The sequence below is a fragment of the Bufo gargarizans genome, chromosome 1 (assembly GCF_014858855.1).
Source record: "Bufo gargarizans isolate SCDJY-AF-19 chromosome 1, ASM1485885v1, whole genome shotgun sequence".
NCBI classification, from domain to species: Eukaryota; Metazoa; Chordata; class Amphibia; order Anura; family Bufonidae; genus Bufo; species Bufo gargarizans.
In genome coordinates this window covers 535,851,265-535,875,130 of record NC_058080.1, presented here as the reverse complement: position 1 = coordinate 535,875,130, position 23,866 = coordinate 535,851,265, and the positions used below count along the sequence as shown (strand labels likewise).

Here is a 23,866-nt window from a genome sequence, read left to right as displayed (position 1 = left end):
GCTGTTTTTTCCTATTTTTTGTCTGTCTCACTGAGCTGGTCCAACCTGCTCAGTTTAAATCTTTAACCCTTTAGTGACCACTAGTATGCCTTTTTACAAATGTAAACAATGGGGGTTTTAGCTAAACAGCTGGCTTTAATATCATTACATGTACCCAAAATGGTGCATTAAAAACTATAACTTGTCCTGCAAAATATAAGACCTCATACAAGTACATTGATGAAAAAACTAAAAAGTTATAGCTCTTGGAGTGCGATTTTGACTAAGGGGTTAACTGCCACCAGCCATGTTCTGTTAGGCTGCCTTCACACACTGTGGCAGAATTTTCCGCCACTGAAAATCAATTCCATTCACTTAAATGTGGCAGCAAGCACATGGATTTCTGCAAGCCCCATTCAGGTGAATGGATCCGATTTTGAGTCGCAGGATTTTCGGCAACAAAATCCTCAGTGTGTGAAGGCACCCTTAGAAGCTGTGGCAGTTACAGGGAGAGCGCTCCAGCAAAAAGGACACATCCCCTGAGCTGCCAAGCTGAAGATAATCTAGCAGTGAATGTGGAGATCGCTGGACCCATGTGAGGTACAGGGCTGGTTCTAGCTTTGTTTAGGCCTCTTTCACACTTGCGTTGTCTGGATACGGCGTGTACTCAACTTGCCGGAATTACACGCCGGATCCGGAAAAACGCAAGTGTACTGAAAGCATTTGAAGACGGATCAGTCTTCAAAATGCTTTCAGTGTTACTATGGCAGCCAGGACGCTATTAAAGTCCTGGTTGCCATAGTAGGAGCGGGGAGCAGTATACTTACAGTCTGCGCGGCTCCCGGGGCGCTCCAGAGTGACGTCAGAGCGCCCCATGCGCATGGATGACGTGTCCATGCGATCACGTCATCCATGCGCGTGGGGCGCCCTGACGTCACTCTGGAGCGCCCCGGGAGCCGCACGGACGGCAAGTATACTGCTCCCCGCTACACTTTACCATGGCAAACAGGACTTTAGCGTCCCGGTAGCCATGGTAACCATTCAGAAAAAGCTAAACGTCGGATCCGGTAATGCGCCGAAACGACGTTTAGCTTAAGGCCGGATCCGGATCAATGCCTTTCAATGGGCATTAATTACGGGTCCGGCCTTGCGGCACGTCTTCAGGATTTTTGGCCGGAGCAAAAAGCGCAGCATGCTGCGGTATTTTCTCCGGCCAAAAAACGTTCCGTTCTGGAACTGAAAACATCCTGATGCATCCTGAACGGATTTCACTCCATTCAGAATGCATTAGGATAAAACTGATCAGGATTCTTCCGGCATAGAGCCCCGACGACGGAACTCTATGCCGGAAGACAAGAACGCAGGTGTGAAAGAGCTTTAAAAGGGGTTGTGTCATGAAACATATTCTCCATTTTTCAAGCCAGCACCTGGATCTGAATACCTTTGTAACTGCATGTAATAATTTTTTTTTTATAGCCAGTGAGATATTCAATAAAATGTATTTGTGTAGCACCCCCTGCTGTTTGTTCATGGCATAACCCCTTTAAATGCTGCGGTTGCTGCTGACCACCATTGCTACTGTTACAGCTCTCTCCCACTGCAGATAGCTGCTCCATCATGGTGCCTTAAGGCAGTTTCATAAATCATGATGCAAATGGGTTAAATGTAATAATGAATTTTGGGACACACCTTTAAAAATAGGCAAGTCTATATTCCAGCAATATCTGGCGAATACATTGATAAATATGTTGTACAGCTTATAATTCATGCCCTGCCACCCTCCTTTTGAAAGACAAAATCCCAGCAGCACTCAAAAATTTACACTTCCGTTATATATATATATATATATATATACATATACGCACGCACACACACACCTTAGCTTGTCCTATGTCTGTAATACTACCACCATGTGGTTGGATGACCACCTGGCACCCTAAGGCATTTACCCCTCCCCCAACTGCATCCTAAAAGGGGTTGTCCGGGTTCAGCTCTGAACCCAGACATACTCTTATTTTCACCCAGGCAGCCCCCCTGAGGCTAGCATCGGAACATCTCATGCCCCAATGTGCTCCCTTGCCCTGCACTAAATCGCACAGAGCACAGGCTCTTTTGTTTTCAATAACACACTGCCGGGCGGAAACTTCCGCCCGGCAGTGTGTTCGGTGACATCACTGGCTCTGATTGGCGGGCTTTAGCGCTGCTGGCCTTTAATCTTTCCTGGTAAGTTTTATCCTGCAATCCATGTACCAGTTTAGTAGCTCTTCTCTGAACTCTCTCCAAAGTATCAATATCCTTCTGGAGATATGGGGCCAGATTTATCATTAGCTCAGGTCAGAATAATGGAGTAAAAAAGTCCCAAACGCTAAAACTGCGCACAAATTTGCTCTGCACTATGCTCGCCAGTTTTCTGAAAGTGGGCGTGTTTTCTTATGTAAATGAATCTCTAGACAGATTTACTATTGGGACTATTTAAAAAGTCGCAATTTCACTCCAGTGAGGACCATGCTTATCTTATGAGACTTTTTAATAGAACGTGTGACTTTTTCGTAAAGATGTGCGACTTTTGTAAAGCTGCTTACTGACGGATAAACTGCTACCGTCAAACCACATTTATTACAGTCTTAAAGGGCCGATCATAAATCTGACTTGGCTAAAACTGCCTTTAGCCATATGTGAAAGTGGAGTGAGCTGTCAGAGTAATGATAAATCTGGACCATGGTCTCCAGTACTGGGCACAATACTCCAAATGAGGTCTCACTAGTGCTCTGTAGAGCGGCATGAGCACCTCCCTCTTTCTACTGGTAATGCCTCTCCCTATACACCCAAGCCTTCTGCTAGCATTTCCTGCTGCTCTATGACATTGTCTGCCTACCTTTAAGTCTTCTGAAATAACGATCCCTAAATCCCTTTCCTCAGATACTGAGGTTAGGACTGTATCACTGATTTTATATTCTGCTCTTGGGTTTTTACGCCCCAGGTGCATTATCTTGCACTTATCAACATAAAATTTTAGTTGCCAGATTTTTGACCATTCCTCTAGTTTTCCTAAGTCCTTTTCCATTTGGTGTATCCCTCCAGGAACATCAACCCTGTTACAAATCTTTGTGTCATCAGCAAAAAGACCCACCTTACCATTGAGGCCTTCTGCAATTTCGCCGATAAAGATATTAAACAATATGGGTCCCAGAACAGATCCCTGAGGTACCTCACTGGTAACAAGACCATGGTCTGAATATACTCCATTGACTACAACCCTCTGTTGTCTGTCCCTCAGCCACTGCCTAATCCATTCAACAATATGGGAGTCCAAGCCCAATGACTGCACTTTATTGATAAGCCTTCTATGTGGGACAGTATCAAAAGCCTTACTGAAGTCTAGATAAGCGATGTCTACTGCACCTCCGCCATCTATTATTTTAGTTACCCAATCAAAAAAATGAATAAGATTAGTTTGACATGATCTCCCTGAAGTAAACACACCATGGGATTTTAGATGTTCCACAATCCTCTCCTTAAGGGTACTTTCACACTTGCGGCAGGACGGATCCGGCAGGCTGGTCTCCCTGTCGGATCCGTCCTTTCGCTGTAATGCCACTCTGTCCCCATTGACTATAATGGGGACGGGGGCTGAGCTCCGGCGCAGCACGGCGAAAGCCGCCGGACTAAAAAGTCCTGCATGTCCAACTTTTTAGTCCGAGCTCAGCCCCTGTCCCCATTATAGTCAATGGGGACGGAGCGGCGAAACAGCGGAAGGACGGATCCGACAGGCAGACCAGCGTCCGGATCCGTCCTGCCGCAAGTGTGAAAGGACCCTAAGTATGGTTTACATTAATTTCCCCACTATTGAGGTCAGGCTTACTGGCCTATAGTTGCCCGATTCCTCCCTACTACCTTTCTTGTGAATGGGCACAACATTTGCTCATTTCCAATCTTCTGGGACGACTCCTGTTACCAGTGATTGGTTAAATAAATCTGTTAATGGTTTTGCTAGTTCACCGCTGAGCTCTTTTAATAGCTTTGGGTGTATCTGGCCCCTGTGATTTATTTGCATTAATTTTAGACAGCTGACTTAGAACCTCTTCCTCTGTAAAGACACATGCATCAAAAGATTCATTAGTCTTCTTTCCTAACTGAGGTCCTTTTCCTTCATTTTCCTTTGTAAAAACTGAACAGAAGTATTCATTGAGGCAGTCAGCTAGTTCTTTATCTTCTTCCATATACCTTCCTTCTTTTGTTTTTAATTTGGTAATTCCTCTTCTGCCTGTGCTTTAGAAGCTCTTATAACTTGTTTGGCGCCTCGCTGCCTAATCTTATAAATTTGCAGGTGAGATCTGCCACAAACACATCAAATCCGCACCAAAAACAGTTTTTTGGGTGCAGAAATGCACATAAATCCGTATGGAGATTTCAGAAATCCATGTGCCTGCCGCCCCATTGACATGAATGGAACTGATTTTCAGTCATGGAAAGTTCTGCAACAAAATCCGCAGCCTGTGAGTGCACACCTAGGCTACCTGCACACACCGTGTGATGAACGCACTTAAGGAGGACCTTTCATTACAATAAAAAATCTAAACTAAGTATGCTGACATGGAGAGCGGCGCCCAGGGATCTCCCTGCACTTACTATTATCCATCGGCGCCGCTCCGGTATCTTCAGATTTTTGGCTCAACCGGGAGGAGCCTGCTCTTGTTCTCCTGGGCGTATCCTTCTCTCAGGCTATGAGATGAGCGCTGCGATTGGCCAGCACTTTAGCCTGGGAGAAGGAGACGCCCAGGAGAACAAGAGCAGGCTCCTCCTGGTTCAGCCGAAAATCTGAAGATACCGGAGCCTATACCGGGAGAACGGAGTGGCGCCCAGGGATAATAGTAAGTGCAGGGAGATCCCTCGGCGCCGCTCTCCATGTCAGCATAGTTAGTTTAGATTTGTTATTGTAATGAAAGGTCCTCTTTAAGATCCGTATGATTTTCTGTGTCAATTTATAAGCGTTTCTGCAGCGTATCCGCACCAAAATATGCAATGTCTAACAGCGGTTTTTGGTGCAGATTTGATGCAGATCTCACTGTTAAAAACTGTGAAATCCGCAGCTAAAGCTGCAAACCTAATTGACATGATAAAAATTTGGTAATTCACAATGTGACCTGCATTTCTGCACTGAAAAAATCTGTAAAGTGTGCATGAGAATTGTGTAGTCTCATACACTTTGCTGGTACTGTAGTGGTACTTTCACACTAGCGTTTTTCTTTTCCGGTATTGAGTTCTGTCACAGGAGCTCAATACCGGAAAAGAACTGATCGGTTTTATCCTAATGCATTCTGAATGGAGAGCAATCCGTTCAGGATGCATCAGTTCAGTCCCTCTTACGTTTTATGGCCAGAGAAAATAACACTTGCTGGAATGCTGGATCCGGCATTAATTTTCATTGAAGTGTATTAGTGCCGGCATTAAGTGTTCCGGCAAAACGGATCCGGGTTTCCAGTCTGCGCATGCGCAGACCTTTAAAAATGCAAAACAAATTAATACCGGATCCGTTTTTTCCGGATGACACCGGAGAGACGGATCCCATATTTCAATGCATTTGTCAGACGGATCCGTCTGACAAATGCCATCCGCTTGCGTTCCGGCGACGAAACTGCATGCTGCAATCCTCTGCCGCAAGTGTGAAAGAACCCTAATACGCATTTTTTCCCATACAGGAATCCACGTGGATAAACTGTGCGCATTCCCCAACATGTCCAGATGGCCACAGGGTTCAGGCACATGGCTGTAGTTCTGGTCCACACCCGTTTTTTTTACAGATTAGATGCATACCCATTCATCGCAACGGGGCTGCACATGAATGTCCGCTACGCAGTTCCAAAAAAAGATAGAGCATGTCCTATACTTGTCTGTTTTGCAGATAAGGATAGGACATTTCTGCAGGATAAAAAAATAAATAATAATAGCTGCATGCACACGACTGACATCCCAGTATTACAGTACCAGCAAAGTGAATGTGACTTGCCAAATCTCATGTACGCTTTTCATTTTTTTTTTTCTGTGGCTATTGACCTGTGATGCGGATTTTGAAATTGGCAGTATTGTTTTTGCTGATTTTTTTGTGTGCAAATGTCACCCTGCAGTGCAAAGGGTGAAATCGGGGCAAATCGCGGACAAGAATAGGCATTTCTATAAAATTGCGGAACACACACGGGCGGCATCTGTGTATTGAAGATCTGCAATTTGTGGACTACAAAACACTGGCACGGTAGTGAACGCGCCCTTAATCCGCACCTCTGTGCAGGTAGCCCAAATATGCCCTGTATGGTTTCAATGTGCTTCACCTACACAAGCTGAATGGGAAGAGACAGTGTGAACACATCACGTATGGACACGCTTTACAGCTGCCGCAAAAAGATCTACATAAACAGGCTCTTTGGTGTCGGTCTTCCCCGTATCCTCCAGGTATGGCATTTTTCTCATAGGCATCCCTGTAGGGCTATAAAAAAAAAAAATGCCAGAAACAAAAAATGTTACAAAAAAATCTGATATTCGTGCCTAACGTTTTCCACATTTAGAATACTGAAAAGACATTGCGGAAGGCGGCGTCAGTGAGGAGGGCAGCAGGCGTGTGGGCCGCGTGCGCACATGGCGTGGGCCTGATTTACCGCCTGTCCCCGTCAGTCACGTGAGCTGCTCCAGGTAAGGGCAGTCCTTCCGGAGGAGACACTGCAATCAGTGCTGCTGCAGAGCGGCCGCCCTGATTGGCCAGCACGGGGCGCTGTTTGGTGACTGCAGCAGGCCTCGACCTCACGGAGGCTGCGCAGCATGGCGCCAGTACATAACTCATTGCCCTGAGAGTCACTGCCTCCCGCCATTACTCCATTGTTTGTGTGTTAATGAGACGCCAGTTCACGACTTCACTTTGCGGCTTGGCTGACGTGTACACGGCGGACATTATCATTTCTTTGGGGCGCGCTTCCTCCTTATGACGTCCTCTTTAAGGCGCGCTTCCGCGGCCACTTCCGCTACTAGGTACTTCCGGTACTCTCCCGCCGTGCTCCGCGCGGCCGGTCACAGGAAGCGGTAGGATGTCTAGCTGGGAGCGGGAGAGCGCACGGGGTTCCGGAGATGGGCGGATTTATGTGGGTAATCTACCGGCCGATGTGCGGGAGAAGGAGCTGGAGGAGCTGTTCCATCGATACGGGCGGATCCGTACCATCGAGCTGAAGAATCGCGGGGGGAGCGGCGCTGCACCGTTCGCGTTCATTAGCTTCCAGGACCCGAGGTGAGTAGCGCCCTGTGCGGTGTGTTCAGACCGTGGGAGCCCTTACCGCGTGTCTCGGGGGGAGGCGGGAGGCTTGCGGGCACTAGGCCCGAGCGGGGGCTTTGTTGTGCGTCAGGCGCACGGTGGATGGGGCGGGTGCGGTGATCGCCTCTCATTATTCTCTTCTTCCAGGGATGCGGAGGACGCGGTGTTTGGACGCAACGGATACGAGTTCGGTTCTTGTCGGTTGCGCGTGGAGTTCCCCCGATCAAACCGGGGTTCTGGGGGCGGCGGCTACGGAGGACCTCGTGGGAGGAACGGGCCCCCATCCCGGAGGTCGGAATACAGAGTGCTCGTCTCAGGTAACGCATCAGAGCTGCATGTGTGAACTGTGCGCCGCTATCACACGTGAGGCAAAGTGAAAGTGTAAGGCCTTAGCAACCGCCAGGATGATGGGAGCAGTACCTCCTCCCTGCTTGACTTTCTTAAAGGACACGCCATGGCAGAACTAGAGGTTGTGTGCACACTAATAGGAATTGGGCCCCTGCCTAATGGCAATTCTCTGGGTTCTGTAAGTTGGGTCTTGGCTGATCTGACCCGTTCCTGCAGTCTACCGTATTCATCATGGCGGGAGCTGACCGCAATCTGTGTCCAGCCTTGCAAAGCAAGCCGCCAGTTTGTTCAAAAATATTGTTCTTTATTTCATTACCATTTAATTGAGTTATTTACGCGTTTCGGCATACAGCCTTTGTCAGAAGACAATTGTCCTATTGACCAAGGCTGTATGCCGAAACGTGTAAATTACCATTGAGTTATGAAATAGAGAACAATATTTTTTAAACATTGGCGGCTTGCTGGAATCTCTTACTCCATTTTTCTATGGATATGTTTATTTTTTATTTTTTTAAGCAGCCATAAAAAATGGCTTGTCCTATTTTTGGCTGTTTCCTACCATCAGAATCTCCATTACATTCCCCATATTAGAATGTTACCTTCCATATTGCTGTCCATTGCCGTTTTTCTCAGAAAAGACTTATTCAATATGTTAGCTTCTATAGGTGCCTAGGGGCGGCGTTCATGCGGCCGGTGCCAAGGCCCCTCGGGGCTTCTCATACGAGACCCCTCCCCTTTCACCCCTATGGCCTGTCCTAAGTTCTTTTGATTACGCCCGCCTCTTAGTGAGAAACCCAGTGCCATTCAACAGATTTGCCGCTCCTGCCCACTTCATTCCCCGTTATGGGCAGAGGCACAAGGCCGGCTAGATCTGGATGTACGGGCCGGCACATGCGCATTAAATGCTCTTGTGTCTCTACCCATAATGGGGAATGAAGTGCGCAGGTGCGGCATGTCTGTATGAAAAGCAAAGAGGGTCCTAGGCACCGGACGCATGAACGCCGCCCCTGGGCACCTATAGAATCTAATTATCATATTGAATAGAAGTGTTTCTGAGAAAATGGCGATGGACAGCAATAAGGTAGCATTCTAATATCCTGATGTTAGTGTTCTATAATGGTGGTTTTAGGCTGTTCTTATGGCTCAGCACTGGTTACTGAGGGCACAACTGGGGTAAAGGATATGGGCACAAAGGGGGGCAGTATGTATACTGGATGACTGCAGGGGTTAAGGTTAAAAAACAGCCTATAAAATTCATCAGTTTTTTTATGGCAGTGAATAGCCGATACAGTCAGAAAATGGATGTGCACACTGATGCAAAATGGCCATGGAAAAACTGACTATTTTTTTAGTAGTTTTTTTTTTCTCTGTGGTGTGAATGTACCCTACTAGGGCTGTATGATTGACGCCCCTCTGTTAGCCAAGCGGAGAGAGACTATGATGAGCAGAGCTTGGCATGAGCATGAATCGCATGCTTGCCCATTCATCTAATACCATATATCTGCAGGCAGTCCATCAGCTGGGTCCTTGTTTAGAGGGGGGTTTAATCTGTTGGGGCCTCCCCTTTAAAGGGGTTGTCACATGACAAGTTAGGGAGTAATTGTCTGCCGTGGTCTGACCACTGGAGGCCTATGTTCCCAGTCTGTTGCTTCATACAGACGGGGAACATGGGCACCCGTTCTACTGATCGGCGGGGGCCCCATCAGCCTAGGCATGGTATACTCTGTCATCCAAGTCTGGCATATCATTAGGAATAAATAAGAGCAACTGGACTTGTGCTTTTTTTTCGTCTGGAAGATGTTTTACAAGGCTACTTGCTTACTACTGATATACTGCCAGAGGATTCCGTCCATTCACTTATACTGGAGACAGGGGAACTGGCACATGCGCAGTCTGTCCACAGTGTAAGTGAACGGAGGCCGCTGATGGATGGCATCCTCCATCAACGGCAATCAGCAGACAGGTCAAGGGGGACCTGTGTGTAAACACGAATTATTCATATTAAACTATTGGACGTCAGTGCTGATAGTTTAAGAATGCTTTTTACTAGCTCCATGCAGCTAGTAATATAACCTGGCCAACCATTTTAAAGGGCTTATCTAATGCCCAGGTCCCTTGTCTGGATTATACTTGCTCCCCGGCACGGCCGCCGCTGCATCTCCCTCTTGCTCAGATCAAACCATCCGGCGATGGGGGTTGCAGCCAATAACAGACTAGCTGTGGAGCCCTGGAAGCTAGTCAGTCGCGGCCTGCTATTGGCTGCACCCCTGTCGCTGGATGTTTCGATCTGAGCGGCGGTCGTGCAGGCATCCGGAGCGACCCGGGTGCAGGGGACCAGGTAAGTATAATCCATACAAGAGGCCCGGGCATTGGGGGTAGATGTTTTAGATATCGGATAACCCCTTAAATGACCTCCATTGTACAACAGATCCAGTACACTAACTGGTGCTCTTTTAGGTGATGTCTTGGATTACAAAAACATGCCTGCCTTGTTCCCCAAAAACGTACAACCATGGTTTGTGAGTCTATTGTGGTTCAGTCCTATTTAAGTGAATGGGACTAAGACACAATAGGACGCGTAGAAAGACATTTATTTATTTTTTGTAATCCTAGAAAAGCTGTTTGATCACATTGTACCTGAAATTCAGTAACACAACACCACTGGAGTTTAATGGCCCCTGGTCTTGCCATAGCTGCATGGAGTTGCCCCCTTGTACCCATGGGTAGCAGTGTAAACAGGCACTGACACCAGTAGCCTTCCCAAAATGACATGTCTGTCTTTCACTATGTGTGCATTGAAAGTGGTCCGCACAGATGCAGAATCTTGAGGAAAGCGATATACATCTTGTATCTGCCCCTGCACTGGCTGCCTTCAGCTCATGCCCACATAAGACAGAAGTGCCAGTACCTGTTTACACTGCCACCCAGGGGCTGCAGTAAGGCCATATGGCAAGCTTAATTCATATCACACTGGTGAGTGGGAATTTAGCTACAAAGCAGCTAACACCTTTAAACTTTTCTGTTTATTAACCCTTTAGTGGTGGTTCTAAGCAGCCAATTTCTCTATCTAGAGCCCTGTTTACAGTTATAGTCCATATTATGATTGATTAAGGCTACTTTCACACTGGCGTTCGTCGGTCCGCTCGTGAGCTCCGTTTGAAGGGGCTCACGAGCGGACCCGAACGCAGCCGTCCAGCCCTGATGCAGTCTGAATGGAGCGGATCCGCTCAGACTGCATCAGTCTGGCGGCGTTCAGCCTCCGCATGGACAGGCGGACAGCTGAACGCTGCTTGCAGCGTTCGGGTGTCCGCCTGGCCGTGCGGAGGCGTGCGGATCCGTTCAGACTTACAATGTAAGTCAATGGGAACGGATCCGCTTGAAGATGTCACCAATTGACTCAATCTTCAAGCGGATCCGTCCCCCATTGACTTTACATTGAAAGTCTGAACGGATCCGCGCAGGCTACTTGCGCACTTGCGAATTTTTTTTAAAGTTATTAATGCAGACGGATCCGTACTGAACGGAGCCTCCGTCTGCATTAATATGAGCGGATCCGTTCAGAACGGATCCGCCCGAACGCTAGTGTGAAAGTAGCCTAAACTAGTTAATTTGTCATCTTTAATCCATATCGGAAGATTTAAAGAGGACCTTTCACCACTCCTGACATGTCTGATAACTGTCTAATAATCTACTCCCCATGTAATAACAATTCTGGAGAATCTCTATTCTTATGTCTGTATGTTGTGCCATTCCTGTATTATTTCTACTAGAAGTTATGAATGAATTGATATTAGCCATTTAGTAAGGGTACAGAGGGGTGGTAACTAATGGGGGGGGGGGGGCGCAGCACTGATTGATTGGATAGTGAGTCTGTGCAGGTACGCCCCCCCCCCCCAACTGGTTACCTCCCCTCTGTACCCGTACTGCAGACTGCTAGCAATTCATTCATGGCTTATAGTGCAAATAATAGAGGAATGGCACAACATAGAGCCATGAGAATAACTGCTCCAGAATTATTACATGGGGAATACATTATGCTATTAAAACAGGAATGTCAGGAGCAGTGAAAGGTCCTCTTTAAGGGTGTATTAGACACCCCAATGCTGGAAGCAGTTGGCGGGAAGGAAGCGTTCCCTCTCAGCAGTTGCCAGATTGCTGGCAGAGGCCACCACTGCAATTACATACCCCGCAGCATAGGAAGAAGTGATGGCTATGCCATCACTCGTCCCCATGCAGGACATCGGTGTGGCGGCAGCAGATAATGATCACGCAGCACAATCTGCAGCTGGCAACTCCAGATATTTCAGCAGGCTATAAAAGGTCTGAATAGCCCGATGAACAAGCAAAAGCTTGTCCATAGGGCAATCGGAGGCAGTATTAGACTGCCAGATCACTTACGCTTGTTAGTGATTATAGGGCAGAAAATGTGCCCATCTTGTATACCTTTTACGCTTAAAGGGGCTGCTCCATGAAGACAAATGTCTAATTGATGGGAGTCACGCCACTAGGGGCCCCCACAGATCACGAGAACAGAAGAGTATGCACCCCGTTTGCATGGAGTGGCAAAAATGTATGTGTCCACTCCATGGGAATGTCTGAGTACAAGTGCTATGGCAGCCCTCAAGAGCGGTTATCAGTAGTAGGGTAGTCATGATAGTGGATAGAGATCTCACCCCTGCAGCTTTTGCAGTTCCTGTGCTTTTCCCCAGCTCCAATGACAGATGTGCAGCCATGACACCCATGTAAACAATCACTTCCCTCCCTCTAGTCTTCTGTAACATACAGCCCCATCTTAAACAGCATCCCTCCAGACTTCTTTGGAGCTCTGCCATCTACTTTTATAACTCCCAGCTAAGCAGTGGCTTGGAGGACTTCCACAGGCTGTGTGAAGAGCCCCCATGTCACAAGCGCAGCATAGCATCAGATGATCTCCGTACCAAACCGAACCGGGCAACAAAGTATCAGTACAACTCTATTCGCCAGGGACCCGAAGAATCAGACCCCCACCGATGGGACACTTACCCCTATCGTGTAGTGGATACGTTTTCTTCATGAGACAAGTCCTTAAAGGGAAACAGTCATCTGGATTTTGGGTATAGAGCTAATGACATGGGTTGCTAGATGGCCGCTAGCACATCCGCAATACCCAGTCCCCATAGCTCTGTGTGCTTTTAGCGCATGTGCAGTGTTGTCAGTGTTCCTTCCCTGTGCTGGCATCAGCCTCGGGGAACGAACTTCGCATGCGCTAGATCTCGCATCGCGAGATTACGGCGCTCTAGCTTTCTGACGTCGGGGAGCAAGGAGGAGATTCTGAGGGTGCTGGGCTCCTTTACGCTGGACTCATCTCAGGTTAATTTGCATATGTATCAAATCGTTTTTATTTTCTTTTTACACAAAAGCACACAGAGCTATGGGGACTGGGTATTGCGGATGTGCTAGCGGCCATCTAGCAACCCATGTCCTCAGCTCTATACACAAAATCCCAGTGACAGGTTCCCTTTAAAGAGGATCTCTCACTGCTCCTGACATGCTTGTTTTAATAGCTACTTGCATTCCCTATCTAATATTTCTTATGACTATCTTGTGCCATTCCTGTATTACTTCTAGTAGTTGTGAATGAGTTGCTAGCAGTCTGCAGTAAGGGTACACAGGGGAGGGAACAAATTGGGGGGGGTGCCTGCACAGTCTGAAAACGGCAGCACTGATTGGATAGAGTGAGTCTGTGCAAGTACATTCCCCCTCAACTGGATACCTCCCCTCTGTACCCTTAATATATCGTTAACTGAGTGTGCCTTGTGAGATCTAATAATGCGTAACCTTTATTAATCTCTTTAAAATAGATGAGTGTTACTAAAATTCTTTCAGATGCACTTGTGTGTATAGCTCTTTGATAGGAGAAGAGGATTTCTGTGGTCTTTTGCCCTAGTTAGGGCTTGGCGGTTAGCGGTGGGGGTTGCTTCTTGGGCGAGATCTGCAGATAATGCTCCGTATTTGCTATACAGCTAAGCCTACTTGTCTCTCACCCTAACTCTAATCCTCTTCTATCAAAGAGCTATAAACACAAGTTCGTCTGAAAGAGTTTTAGTAACACTGTCTCGTCTATTTTAAAGAGATTAATAAAGGTTACGTATTAGATCTCACAAGGCACACTTAGTTCACAATATAATAATTATTGAGACCACTGAGCTACTAGTTAGTTGGCTAAGACACAGCCTATCCTACATTGGGTCATTTACCCTCTGTACCCTTAATGCAGACTGCTGGCAATTCATTCATAACTTCTAGTTGAAATAATAAAGGAATGGAACAACATAGTCATAAGAAATATTCAATGGGGAATGCAAGTAGCTATTAAAACAGGCATGTCAGGAGTGACAGGACCTCTTTGAAGGGGTTTTCGACACCTCTTTTCAGTGCTGTAGGGAAGCAGTGCCTGCTAGTGGTACTGCAGCACAGGCAAGCTGGGATGATGAGTAGCAGCCTAAGGAGCAGGAATCCAATAGCGGCTTCAGCGCAGCTAAACTGTGGCAGATTGTGGTGACCACACTTACCATGGGTTGTCACAATCTGTTCTCTCTTCATCCTCCTTAGTGCAGGACAATAGTCCTGTGGGCAGCCCGACATGCACAGCATCACTGTAATCTATGATGCTGTGCGCTCCATCAATGCTGCTCCGGGACATATGGCCCGCTCACGGACCGTATATCTCGGAGGTCATGCGTTCGTGGGCAAGAGGCCTTAGGATGACAAACGCCTGTCTCGCCTAAAGGCGGGTTTACACGGGCCAATGCAGCAGGCGATTAACGGGAAGGAGGCGTTCCTTCCTGACAACTACTTGCTCGTCAGTGGAGGTGAAGCGCTGCATTTACATGCAGTGATCCCTAAACCGATTCATTGTTTCTGGCCAGCAGAGTGCTGTTTACACCCACGAGATTGAGCAAAATGCTCATTGGTTGGGTGAACCATTCATGGGGTGATCTGCGGCCCCTGTAAACAGGCAGATTATCTGAAACCAGCGTTCATATGAACTTCATTCCTTAACAGTTGGGCAGTGTAAATCCTTAAGATAGTAGGCATAGCAGTCACCTTTTATTTATATGCAAATGATACCAGCAGCCCTCATGCTGAAAAGCTTTGTGTTGCCGAGTGTTCCCTTTTGATTTGAGGCTTTGTTGGTAGGAGGGCATCCCCAGGGTTTTTTCTTGTGATTGTGGTGTAGAGCTGCTTTCTGCCTTTGGAGTGCGGGGGTCTGTAGTATCTCTTCCTCTTAAACCTGAACATAAAAAATGCAGAACAACCAAGCCCCTATACAGCTACATCAACTGGGGGAAAAAAAAAGCTACAGCTGTTGGAATGTAACAACATTTATTTTTAATTTTGGGTATAAGATGTGGTTATAGAAAAGTACCCCAAATTTAATACTATTAAAGTGCAACTCATCACTCGTAAAAACAAGCCCTCACACAGCTATATCAATGAAGAAGAAAAAAAGTTATGGCTGTCTGATTGCAAAAGTGTACCAATTCCTAGACCTCATATATTAATGGCCTATCGTTAGGATGTCCTCCATATCAGATTGGTAGGGGGTCGGACTCCCTCCATTATAGCTCCAGTGTGGTAACTGAACAGCTCCATCCACTGTGTAGTGGATCGTTGGTTGCTGCAGCGCTGCCCCATTCAAGTGGATAGTAATTGGCTCCATCTACTACACTATGCATTAGCTACTGCCAGCAGTGCTTGATGGGGATGCTGGGAGTCGGGCCACCACCAATAAGCTTGGTTCTTAGAGGTTGTCGCACTTAAGCAAATTGCATTTATCATGTAGATAATTACAAGGCAGTTACTAATGTATTGTGATTATCCATATTGCAGGGATGGCCAACCTGAGGCTCTCCAGCTGGAGAGCCACAGGTTGGCCATTCCTGCCATATTGCCTCCTCTGCGGAGTTGATTCATTTTTCCATCACATTATACACTGCTTGTATCCAGGGGTTATGACCACTCTGTAAATCCATCAGTGGTGGCCGTGCATCTGCCTCTTTGGTGGCCAGGAGTGCGCATAGGCCGACGCTTTTTACTATAGTGTGCAAGCACGGCTGCTGGATTGCAGAGTGGTCGTTTGCACAATTGCGACCAATGTATGATGTAATGGAAAAATGAATTCAGTCAGGAAAGGCGGTAATATGGATAATCACAATAAATTAGTAAGTGCCTTATATTAACTTTCTCTACATGATAAATTATATTTGCTGAAGTGAGACAACCCCTTTATTATATTAAAAATACAATTTTCAACAGTCTGATTTAACATTTGGCACAGTCTCCCGCTGCTTCTCATGTGCATTCCAGTGGTGGCAGGACATCCACAGTGACATTTGTCTTTGGAGGGCCTGAAAAGTCCTCCTTTATTGCATATGTGGTGGTCATTGATTGTGTATGAGAAGGCAGCAATATCTAAAGAATAAATCAAGGCAACTGAACTTACTGTAGATTTCTTGAAAACGTTTCACTTCTTCCTTTCTCAGTTCTGAGTGACTGTACAAGATTCTCTGGGACGTAAAAACGTTTTCAAGAAATCTACAGTACGTCCAGTTGCCTTGATTTATTCTTTTCAGATATATACCATGACCTGGATAAATGAGAACCTTCACAGACAGAAGGCAGCAATGTTCTCCATGCAGTCCAGTGTAGCTCTTCTGCTCAACAAGAAGTTTGAGCACAGGGAATAGAGTATGCGCAGTAACCAGAGGTCTGCATGGGAGCTGTAGACACAAACTGGTAGGATCTTCTCTGTGAAGACCTTTTGCAGACCTCCATCCTTTTTATAGATGCGCTGGATAATCTGTATATGTTACTCCAGCCATTTGCAACTCAATTTATTCTTGAATTGAAGGGATTGTCCTAAGATAAACACTTATTCCCTATGTACAGAATAGAGGACAAGTGTTTGAGATCTGACCTCTGGACCTCCAACGCAGCGCTCCAGTGTGTGGTGCTGTGCTTGGCCGCCTTCAGCAGTCCCTCACAGTATGAGTGGAGCGTCAGCTCATGCTCAATCACTGCTTCATTCACATGTAGGAACATGTAACATTGTAGAACCTCATTCTGATGGACTTTGTGTTTAGCCACTGTAACCTCCCCGGTTACTTTCTAAAGGCTTAATATAAATAATGTAATTTTTACTTTGTTTCAGGTCTTCCCCCATCTGGGAGTTGGCAGGATCTTAAGGATCATATGAGGGAAGCTGGAGATGTCTGTTATGCCGATGTACACAAAGATGGAATGGGGATTGTGGAGTTTATTCGCAAGGAAGACATGGAGTATGCGTTGAGGAAACTGGATGACACTAAGTTTCGTTCTCATGAAGTAAGATGGTGGCTCTAAATGGTTACATTGTAAATCGCTGCATGCACTGAAATGTAGACAAACCTAATTTTATTGTTTTCATTTTTAGGGTGAAACCTCCTACATCCGTGTCTGTGCAGAAAGAAATGCCAGCTATTCACGATCCAGATCCCGCTCTAGAGGGCGTGATTCCCCCTATCAAAGTCGTCGTTCTCCCCGTTATGCCTCCCCCTTCCGACAGTACTGAGCTGCCACGCAGGGACACTTTCTATGGATTTAATTCTGAAGACCATCTGCTCTTACATTCCACGACTGATGGATTTCATCAAATGTCTTTTATACCATTATTTTCTGCCCGTATTACTTTTTTTTTTTTTTTTCCATTTTAGGAGATGTGTGCTATTGGCATCAGACATTTATGGTTTAATTTCTGTCATATTTTAAGCAGGCAACAGACAGTATTGTGCCTAATCTGATGTTTGAATAGGTGTGCAGTGAGTCATAGGTATACGGGATATAACAAGGTGGAATGCTCTGGCGCTGAGACAAACATAAGGGAATGTTCATGGTTGTCTTCTATATTGACCTACTCCAACCAATTTGTTAGTATGATATTATTTGGAATAACTTTTAATCCCCAATCAAGTTTGTATGTGTTTCCTTTTATTATGAAAGTGTTTCAGTTGAATAAAATAAACATCTGTAGCTGTCCTAATAAAACAGTGAGTTTTCCTAGAGCTGCATTCTTTGTTTTAGCAATTGGGGGGGGGGGGGGGGGGGGGTGTTGCTTGTTACCATCCGGGGGTCATCAATCGCCATTGTCGCTGGAGGAGTGGTACATATGGTCTGGCGGTGGCAAAGGAATGTTTCCTGTTGATGTATAAGATTATATTAGCTTAAAATGAACACATCTCCAAATGTAAAAAGTATAGATATAATAAATACCTGGAGGGGCTACAAAATAATCTTCCACAACAGTCTGTGCATTTTCCAGTAGATGTTCTGTACAGTTCCCAGCTGTGACTGTGTCACTTCTCATGTACAATGCTCTACAACAGACGTATCTGGATTTAGAGTGGTGTTTTTTTGTTTTTTGGGGTGAGGTAGACCATTCTGAAAACATACCTGTCCTCTAACACAGATGATAATGGTTGGACTCCTTCTGTGTTAACATTGTGCAGCTGACCGGCAAACTGAATTGCCCTCTCCAGGCGCTCTACCCCTTCTTGGTTGCGGAAGTCAACTAATGCCAAACGCTCTAGGTGATCAATTACCTCTGCGGACACGTGACCATCCTAAAAAAAAATATATATAGTTTTAATAGCTTTATAGGTTCAATAAGGTCTGAAGTGACCTGTAATGTGCATGGTATAATATGAACCTGAGCACATTCACATTGTTGATGTCACAACTCCACTTAGGTACAGTACGTTCTCCGGCAGAATGTGCAGTAAAATTTTGCCCTAGGATTAGTGGCCACTGTAGTGTTAGGAACTTGATCGGAATGACAGTTGCTCCTCCTCACACTGTGTATAATCTATTCCAGGCATGCTCAACCTGCGGCCCTCCAGCTGTTGCAAAACTACAACTCCCAGCATGCCTGAACAGCCTACAGCAGAGCATTGTGGGAGTTGTAGTACAACAGCTGGAGGGCCGCAGGTTGAGCATGCCTGATCTATTCTTAATTGAGAAATCTGCTATTTTTCTGGGACCAGCGAGTAACTTACCTTGGGTGCAGCTTTACTTGTACCATTTAGGCAGGGCTACATGATGTATACACTGCAGGAAGTGGATGACATTTCAGACGTCTCATGGTGTGGGATGTACATAGGCTTGCGCAGTGGGTTTCTAAGGCTACTTTCACATCTGCATTTTCCTTTCCGGTATTGAGATCCCTCATAGGATCTCAATACCGAAGGAAAACACTTCAGTTTTGTCCCCTTTCACTATTAATGTGGACTGAACTGAGTGCACCAGAATGCTGTTTTGTTGTGTTCCCACACAAAACCGCTGCAAGCAGGGATACTGATCCGGCATGAAATACAATGTAAGTTATTGGTTCCGGATCAGTTTTCTTGGACATGAAAGAAAATGGATCCGTCCTTCATTCACTTACAATGGTTTTAGAGATGGAGCCTTGTTTGTTTTTTAGCGATAATACAACTGGCTATGTGTTTTGTGAATGGATCCGATTGTATTATCACAGAAGCGTTTTTGCTGAACCCTGCCAGATCCAGCAAAAACACTGATGTGAAAGTAGCCTAAAGTGGTTATGTAACCAGTACATATTGATGACCTATCCTCAAACAGGTCAATATTTCATTGGTAGGACTCTGTCTCCCGATACCCCCATCAGTTAGCTGTTTGTGTGAGCTCAACTTCCTCTGTAAGATTAAACCGCCCGTTGGCGGTGGCGCAATGTAATTACAAGTGCTCATCCCGTTGAAGCGAATGGAACAAGCACCTTTTAATTATACTGTGCCTTCGAGACAATGGGCAGTGGAATCTCGAAGAGGAAGTGGCGCTTGAACAAGTGCCGCCTCCTCTTCAAACAGCTGATCAGGGGTCTGACGCCCTCCCACCGATCAGATACTGATGCACTGTCCTGAAGGTAGGCCTTCAGTATGTACTGGCTGCATAACACCTTTAATCTGCAGAATGTCAAATGCAAAGGCCGAAAGCAGCAGAAGACCAGCTAAAAAACTGCAGATTATGGTTAGAAAATCCTTAGCTGACTCGCTATGGGTGGCTGTACCCTATTGGTAATGCAAATATGAAAAACCTCTCCAGGATAGGGGATACGTGTCTTGATTGGGGGGGGGGGGGTCCTATACACTGGCATTGAGCAGCAGTGCTAATACGTGAGCATTCACTGATCAGACACTTAAAGGGAACCTGTCACCGGGATTTTGTGTATAGACCTGAGGACATGGGTTGCTAGATGGCCGCTAGCACATCCACAATACCCAGTCCCCATAGCTCTGTGTGCTTTTATTGTGTAAAAAAACAACTTGATACATATGCAAATTAACCCAAGATGAGTCCTGTACGCGAGATGAATCAGGGACAGGACTCATCTCAGCTTAATTTGCATATCTATCAAATCGTGTTTTTTTTTTGTTTGTTTTTTACACAAAAGCACACAGAGCTATGGGGACTGGGTATTGTGGATGTGCTAGCGGCCATGTCCTCATCTCTATACACAAAATCCCAGGGACAGGTTCCCTTTAAGTGCCAGCTTCCCAGTGATAAACATTGATGGGACGTGTATATCCACATGCTTTGCCTTTTTGTTTTAGTACAACTGCGTCGGATTTGTAAGACAGTCCCATGTAAGTGAATTCCAGAGGATAACAGCAGGTTTAGACAAAGTGATACAGAAAATAAGAGATGGTACACTGTGATGTCCACGCGTTAGAGTATGTGGCTTAAAGGGGTATTACAATTCTAGCAAGTTGTCCTTATACACAGAGTAGAGGATAGCTCTTCGATAGGTGGCGGTCTGACTACTTACCTCGAAATGAACGGCGGACGAGCATGTGCGCCATTCATTCTCCAAGGAACTGACAGGGATAGTCAAGTACAGGACTTGACTATTTCTAGCAGAGAATGAATACATCCTCAACCATGCACTTAATTCTGGGGTACGGGGCCTCTATTCTCGTGATCATGGCGGTTTGGTCAGATCCCCACCAATCTGATAGCTATCCTGTGGACAGGAAATAACTTGTTATAAGCGGAATACCCCTTTAATATGTCCATTATATTAATAAACCATCTACTGAAGCTACTGTCACCCAGTAATGATGAGCCCCGGATCCGATTACCTGGGTGTTTGTGTCAGGTTCCATGCTCCATGTCGGACACTGTGGTACCTGAAAAGAAAACGTCATGGGGTTACCACAGGCTTCTGCTCCCCTCCCAGTGCTAGCACCCCGAAATTGCTTATACCTTACTCTGTAATGACAGGAACCGCCTGAACTCCGCAGCCCGCCAGTAGCGGATAGCTGCCATTTGCAGCAGCATTTTGAAAAGCATTTGTCTGTGCGTGTGACGTCAGAACAAATGCGACCGTCATGACGCCAGCGTGACCTTGATAAGCGCGGCGGCCATGTTTAGTAAGGGCACCTGTCTATGTTCGTTCTGTGCCTTGCCCTGGAATGAGATGGCGTCCTGACCTCGGTGTAGATGTCTGTCGGGAATAGTACAAGTGCTACTTGTTCGGTGCGGGTTGTCCTGACGTTATGAACAGCGTGGGGGAGGAATGCACCGAAATGAAGCGCGAATATGATCAGTGCTTCAACCGGTGGTTCGCGGAGAAGTTTCTCAAAGGGGAGGGCAGCGGGGACCCGTGTAACAAGCTGTTCCTGCGCTACCGGCATTGTGTTCAGGTGAGGGGAGAGGAGGTGCGGGCTGTAATGGCGGCCGGGTTGTCTTTAACGTCCCGCTCCTGTTTTACAGAAAGCCATTAAGGACAAGGAGATCCCGGTGGACGGAATAGAGTTCATGGGACCGAGCAAGGACAAAGCAGAGTCTAACGAGGGCTCGTGACAGACAGCGGGGCCCTGATAGTGGCCCCGGCCTCGCACTGCTGCGGACTGGCTTATACCCCTGACACCAGGCATGTGATGTGGGGGATCTGGGGCCCCCTTTGTTATACCTGCCCTTGAAGGTCCCCTGGTTTGTTTGGTCTGAAGGGGTTCCAGGCTTCTCAATGTCAGGGCAGGATGCGCTAGGTGTTTCTTCAGCTTCTGGAACGTTCCTCCCTGTATAGAACAATAAATGCCTTCTATATCTCTAGAATTGCTTTCACTGGGCCCATCAAGAATACATCAATGCTGTTTTAATTAGTTTTTCCAATAAAAAACACAGGTTTTCAGCAGAGAATCTGTATTTGAGAACCTGGAACCGTTCCAAAAACATACGCAAAGGATTGTTATGACTGATCCATGTTTACCTTGCAACTAGGCAAATATAAAAAGAAAGAAAAAAGTGTTATTTGGATTTTGTGACCTGTAATTGGTTAAATTTTAGCTGCTTTTGGACAATCACAATGTGTTGAGATTGTCGGTTTTGCTTGATTTAAAGGGATTGTCCAAGTTTAGAGCTAAACCTGGATATATCCCCATCTTCACCCTTCTGGCCCCCGTGATCTGAGCATCGGGGCATTTCTTACACTGATGCTCTCCTTTGCCCTGTGTCAGGTATTGCAAAGGCATTTTTAGGAGATCCGGTGCTGTAGCGGCTGCTCCATAGGAACTGCAAGGTGGAGGCTCCCGCCCGGTGATATCACCGGAACTAATGGGAGGACTGTCTCTCTTCCCTAGCCTGTAAAAATGCTAAAGTCCGCCTATCACTGGGAGAACTGCTGGGCGGAAGCCTCAGCCTAGTAGTTTGCCAGCGTAAAAAAAAAATGCTGGCTTGCCCACACTACCATGGTCCCAGCCAGTGCTTTTTCCTATAGTATGCAAGCATGACGACCACTGCTAGATTTACAGGGTGGTCGTAACCATGGAAACGAGCCGTATATAATGTGATGGGAAAATTAATCAAGCCACTAAAGGAGGCAATATAGATAATAACAATACATTAGTGGCTTGTATTCACATTCCCTACATGATAAAAAATGTCATTTGCTGACGTGACACAACCCCTTTTAAAATCTGCACTGTAAAAACTTTCTTTACGGTAATAGGAGGTGGATTTTTTTCGTGGAATGCTACAGAAATCATCATGGAAATCTGCCATGTGAATATAATGTAATGAGGATCTAAGAGCTCTTCTGATGTGTCTGTATTAGCAAGCGCTTGTATTTCCCCTGAAATAACCCTGAGGGAGCGTGTTTAGAATATTTATTTAGAATTTTGACTTATTCCTCTGGTAAATGAATTCTGGGGGTTCTATCCTGGAATCTTTCCCTTCGTAAATGCGGAACTTGTGGGTGTACCCGGATCTACTCTCAGAGCTTGTATATTTTTATACCATACTTTGCCCGTTTGCTAGGCAGGTATTGGCGGAATCTAATCCTTCCTTTGAACGATAATAGGGACTCATTTACCCTGACATTTTTCTCTGGGTTGTACACCTCAGCAAACTTGTTGCTGACGTGGTCAATGACAGGCCTAACCTTGACAGGCGGTCAAATGTTGGGTCGTTTTGGGGTGGGCATTGTGAATTGTCATTGTAGTATAGGAATTTTTGGATTGATTCAAATCGCGTCCGGGTCATGGCCTAACTGTAAATTGGAGTCTGGTAGAAAATGTCAGAACTCCAATATTGCCTAATTTTGTTTTTTTTATTACGTCCATATGTAGCACGAGTCTCCAAAACTTCATCATCTCTGCTGCATCCATTGGGGTCCAACCTAGGGGTCTAGCTTATGGCGAACTAGGGTTCTGAGCAATGAATTGTTGGATGTACAAATTGGTTTGGGCCACCATTACATTTACAAAATCTTCAGAGAAGATGATTTTGAAAAAATCTAGCTCGGTGAAGGGTTCACTCTGCCTCCACTGCTACCCTGGGTACCTTCTAGAGGGATGATGAGGGGGTAGAGGAAAGTGGCATCCTCTTCTCCCTCACTAGCAGACTCTGTATCGGAGGCAAGCATATGTCTCTTCAGCGGAGTATAGTCGTTGGGACGTTTTTATTTTATTGGGGTGTGAAATGTGTGAACCTTAGTGTGAGGGGTGTGTATGTAGTGTTATCACACGTGAAGGGGCTTGTAGAAAATTTAAAATTAAATTTAGAAGAAAAGTTGTAATAAAGTTTTCTGCAAAAAAGTATTTGCACAGAAAAAAAGTATTTTCTGCACAAAAAAGTTTTCTGCAGGTATGTTAGTGAGCAGAGAGCAGCGCATTATACTCACGTGCGCTGTGGCCGCCGGTCGCTCCTTCTCAT

General features: G+C 46.0%; 3 protein-coding genes across 3 annotated transcripts; 2 read left to right on the top strand and 1 right to left on the bottom strand.

The window, feature by feature from the left end:
- The first annotated feature begins 6,975 nt into the window (after positions 1-6,975).
- SRSF9 (serine and arginine rich splicing factor 9) lies at positions 6,976-17,703 on the top strand. The gene is made up of 4 exons (XM_044275432.1): positions 6,976-7,249; positions 7,421-7,590; positions 16,815-16,987; positions 17,076-17,703. Exons 1-4 carry the CDS (start codon positions 7,053-7,055, stop codon positions 17,211-17,213), a joined length of 678 nt encoding a protein of 225 aa, XP_044131367.1. The 5' UTR covers positions 6,976-7,052; the 3' UTR covers positions 17,214-17,703.
- Positions 17,283-21,018, bottom strand: GATC (glutamyl-tRNA amidotransferase subunit C). Its single transcript, XM_044275433.1, has 5 exons — positions 20,918-21,018; positions 20,794-20,841; positions 18,092-18,261; positions 17,912-18,015; positions 17,283-17,836 (listed from the first exon to the last, which is right to left on the bottom strand). Exons 1-5 carry the CDS (start codon positions 21,002-21,004, stop codon positions 17,775-17,777), a joined length of 471 nt encoding a protein of 156 aa, XP_044131368.1. The 5' UTR covers positions 21,005-21,018; the 3' UTR covers positions 17,283-17,774.
- A 79-nt stretch (positions 21,019-21,097) lies between these two features.
- TRIAP1 (TP53 regulated inhibitor of apoptosis 1) lies at positions 21,098-21,888 on the top strand. Its single transcript, XM_044289442.1, has 2 exons — positions 21,098-21,357; positions 21,428-21,888. Exons 1-2 carry the CDS (start codon positions 21,211-21,213, stop codon positions 21,515-21,517), a joined length of 237 nt encoding a protein of 78 aa, XP_044145377.1. The 5' UTR covers positions 21,098-21,210; the 3' UTR covers positions 21,518-21,888.
- The last annotated feature ends 1,978 nt before the right edge of the window (positions 21,889-23,866 follow it).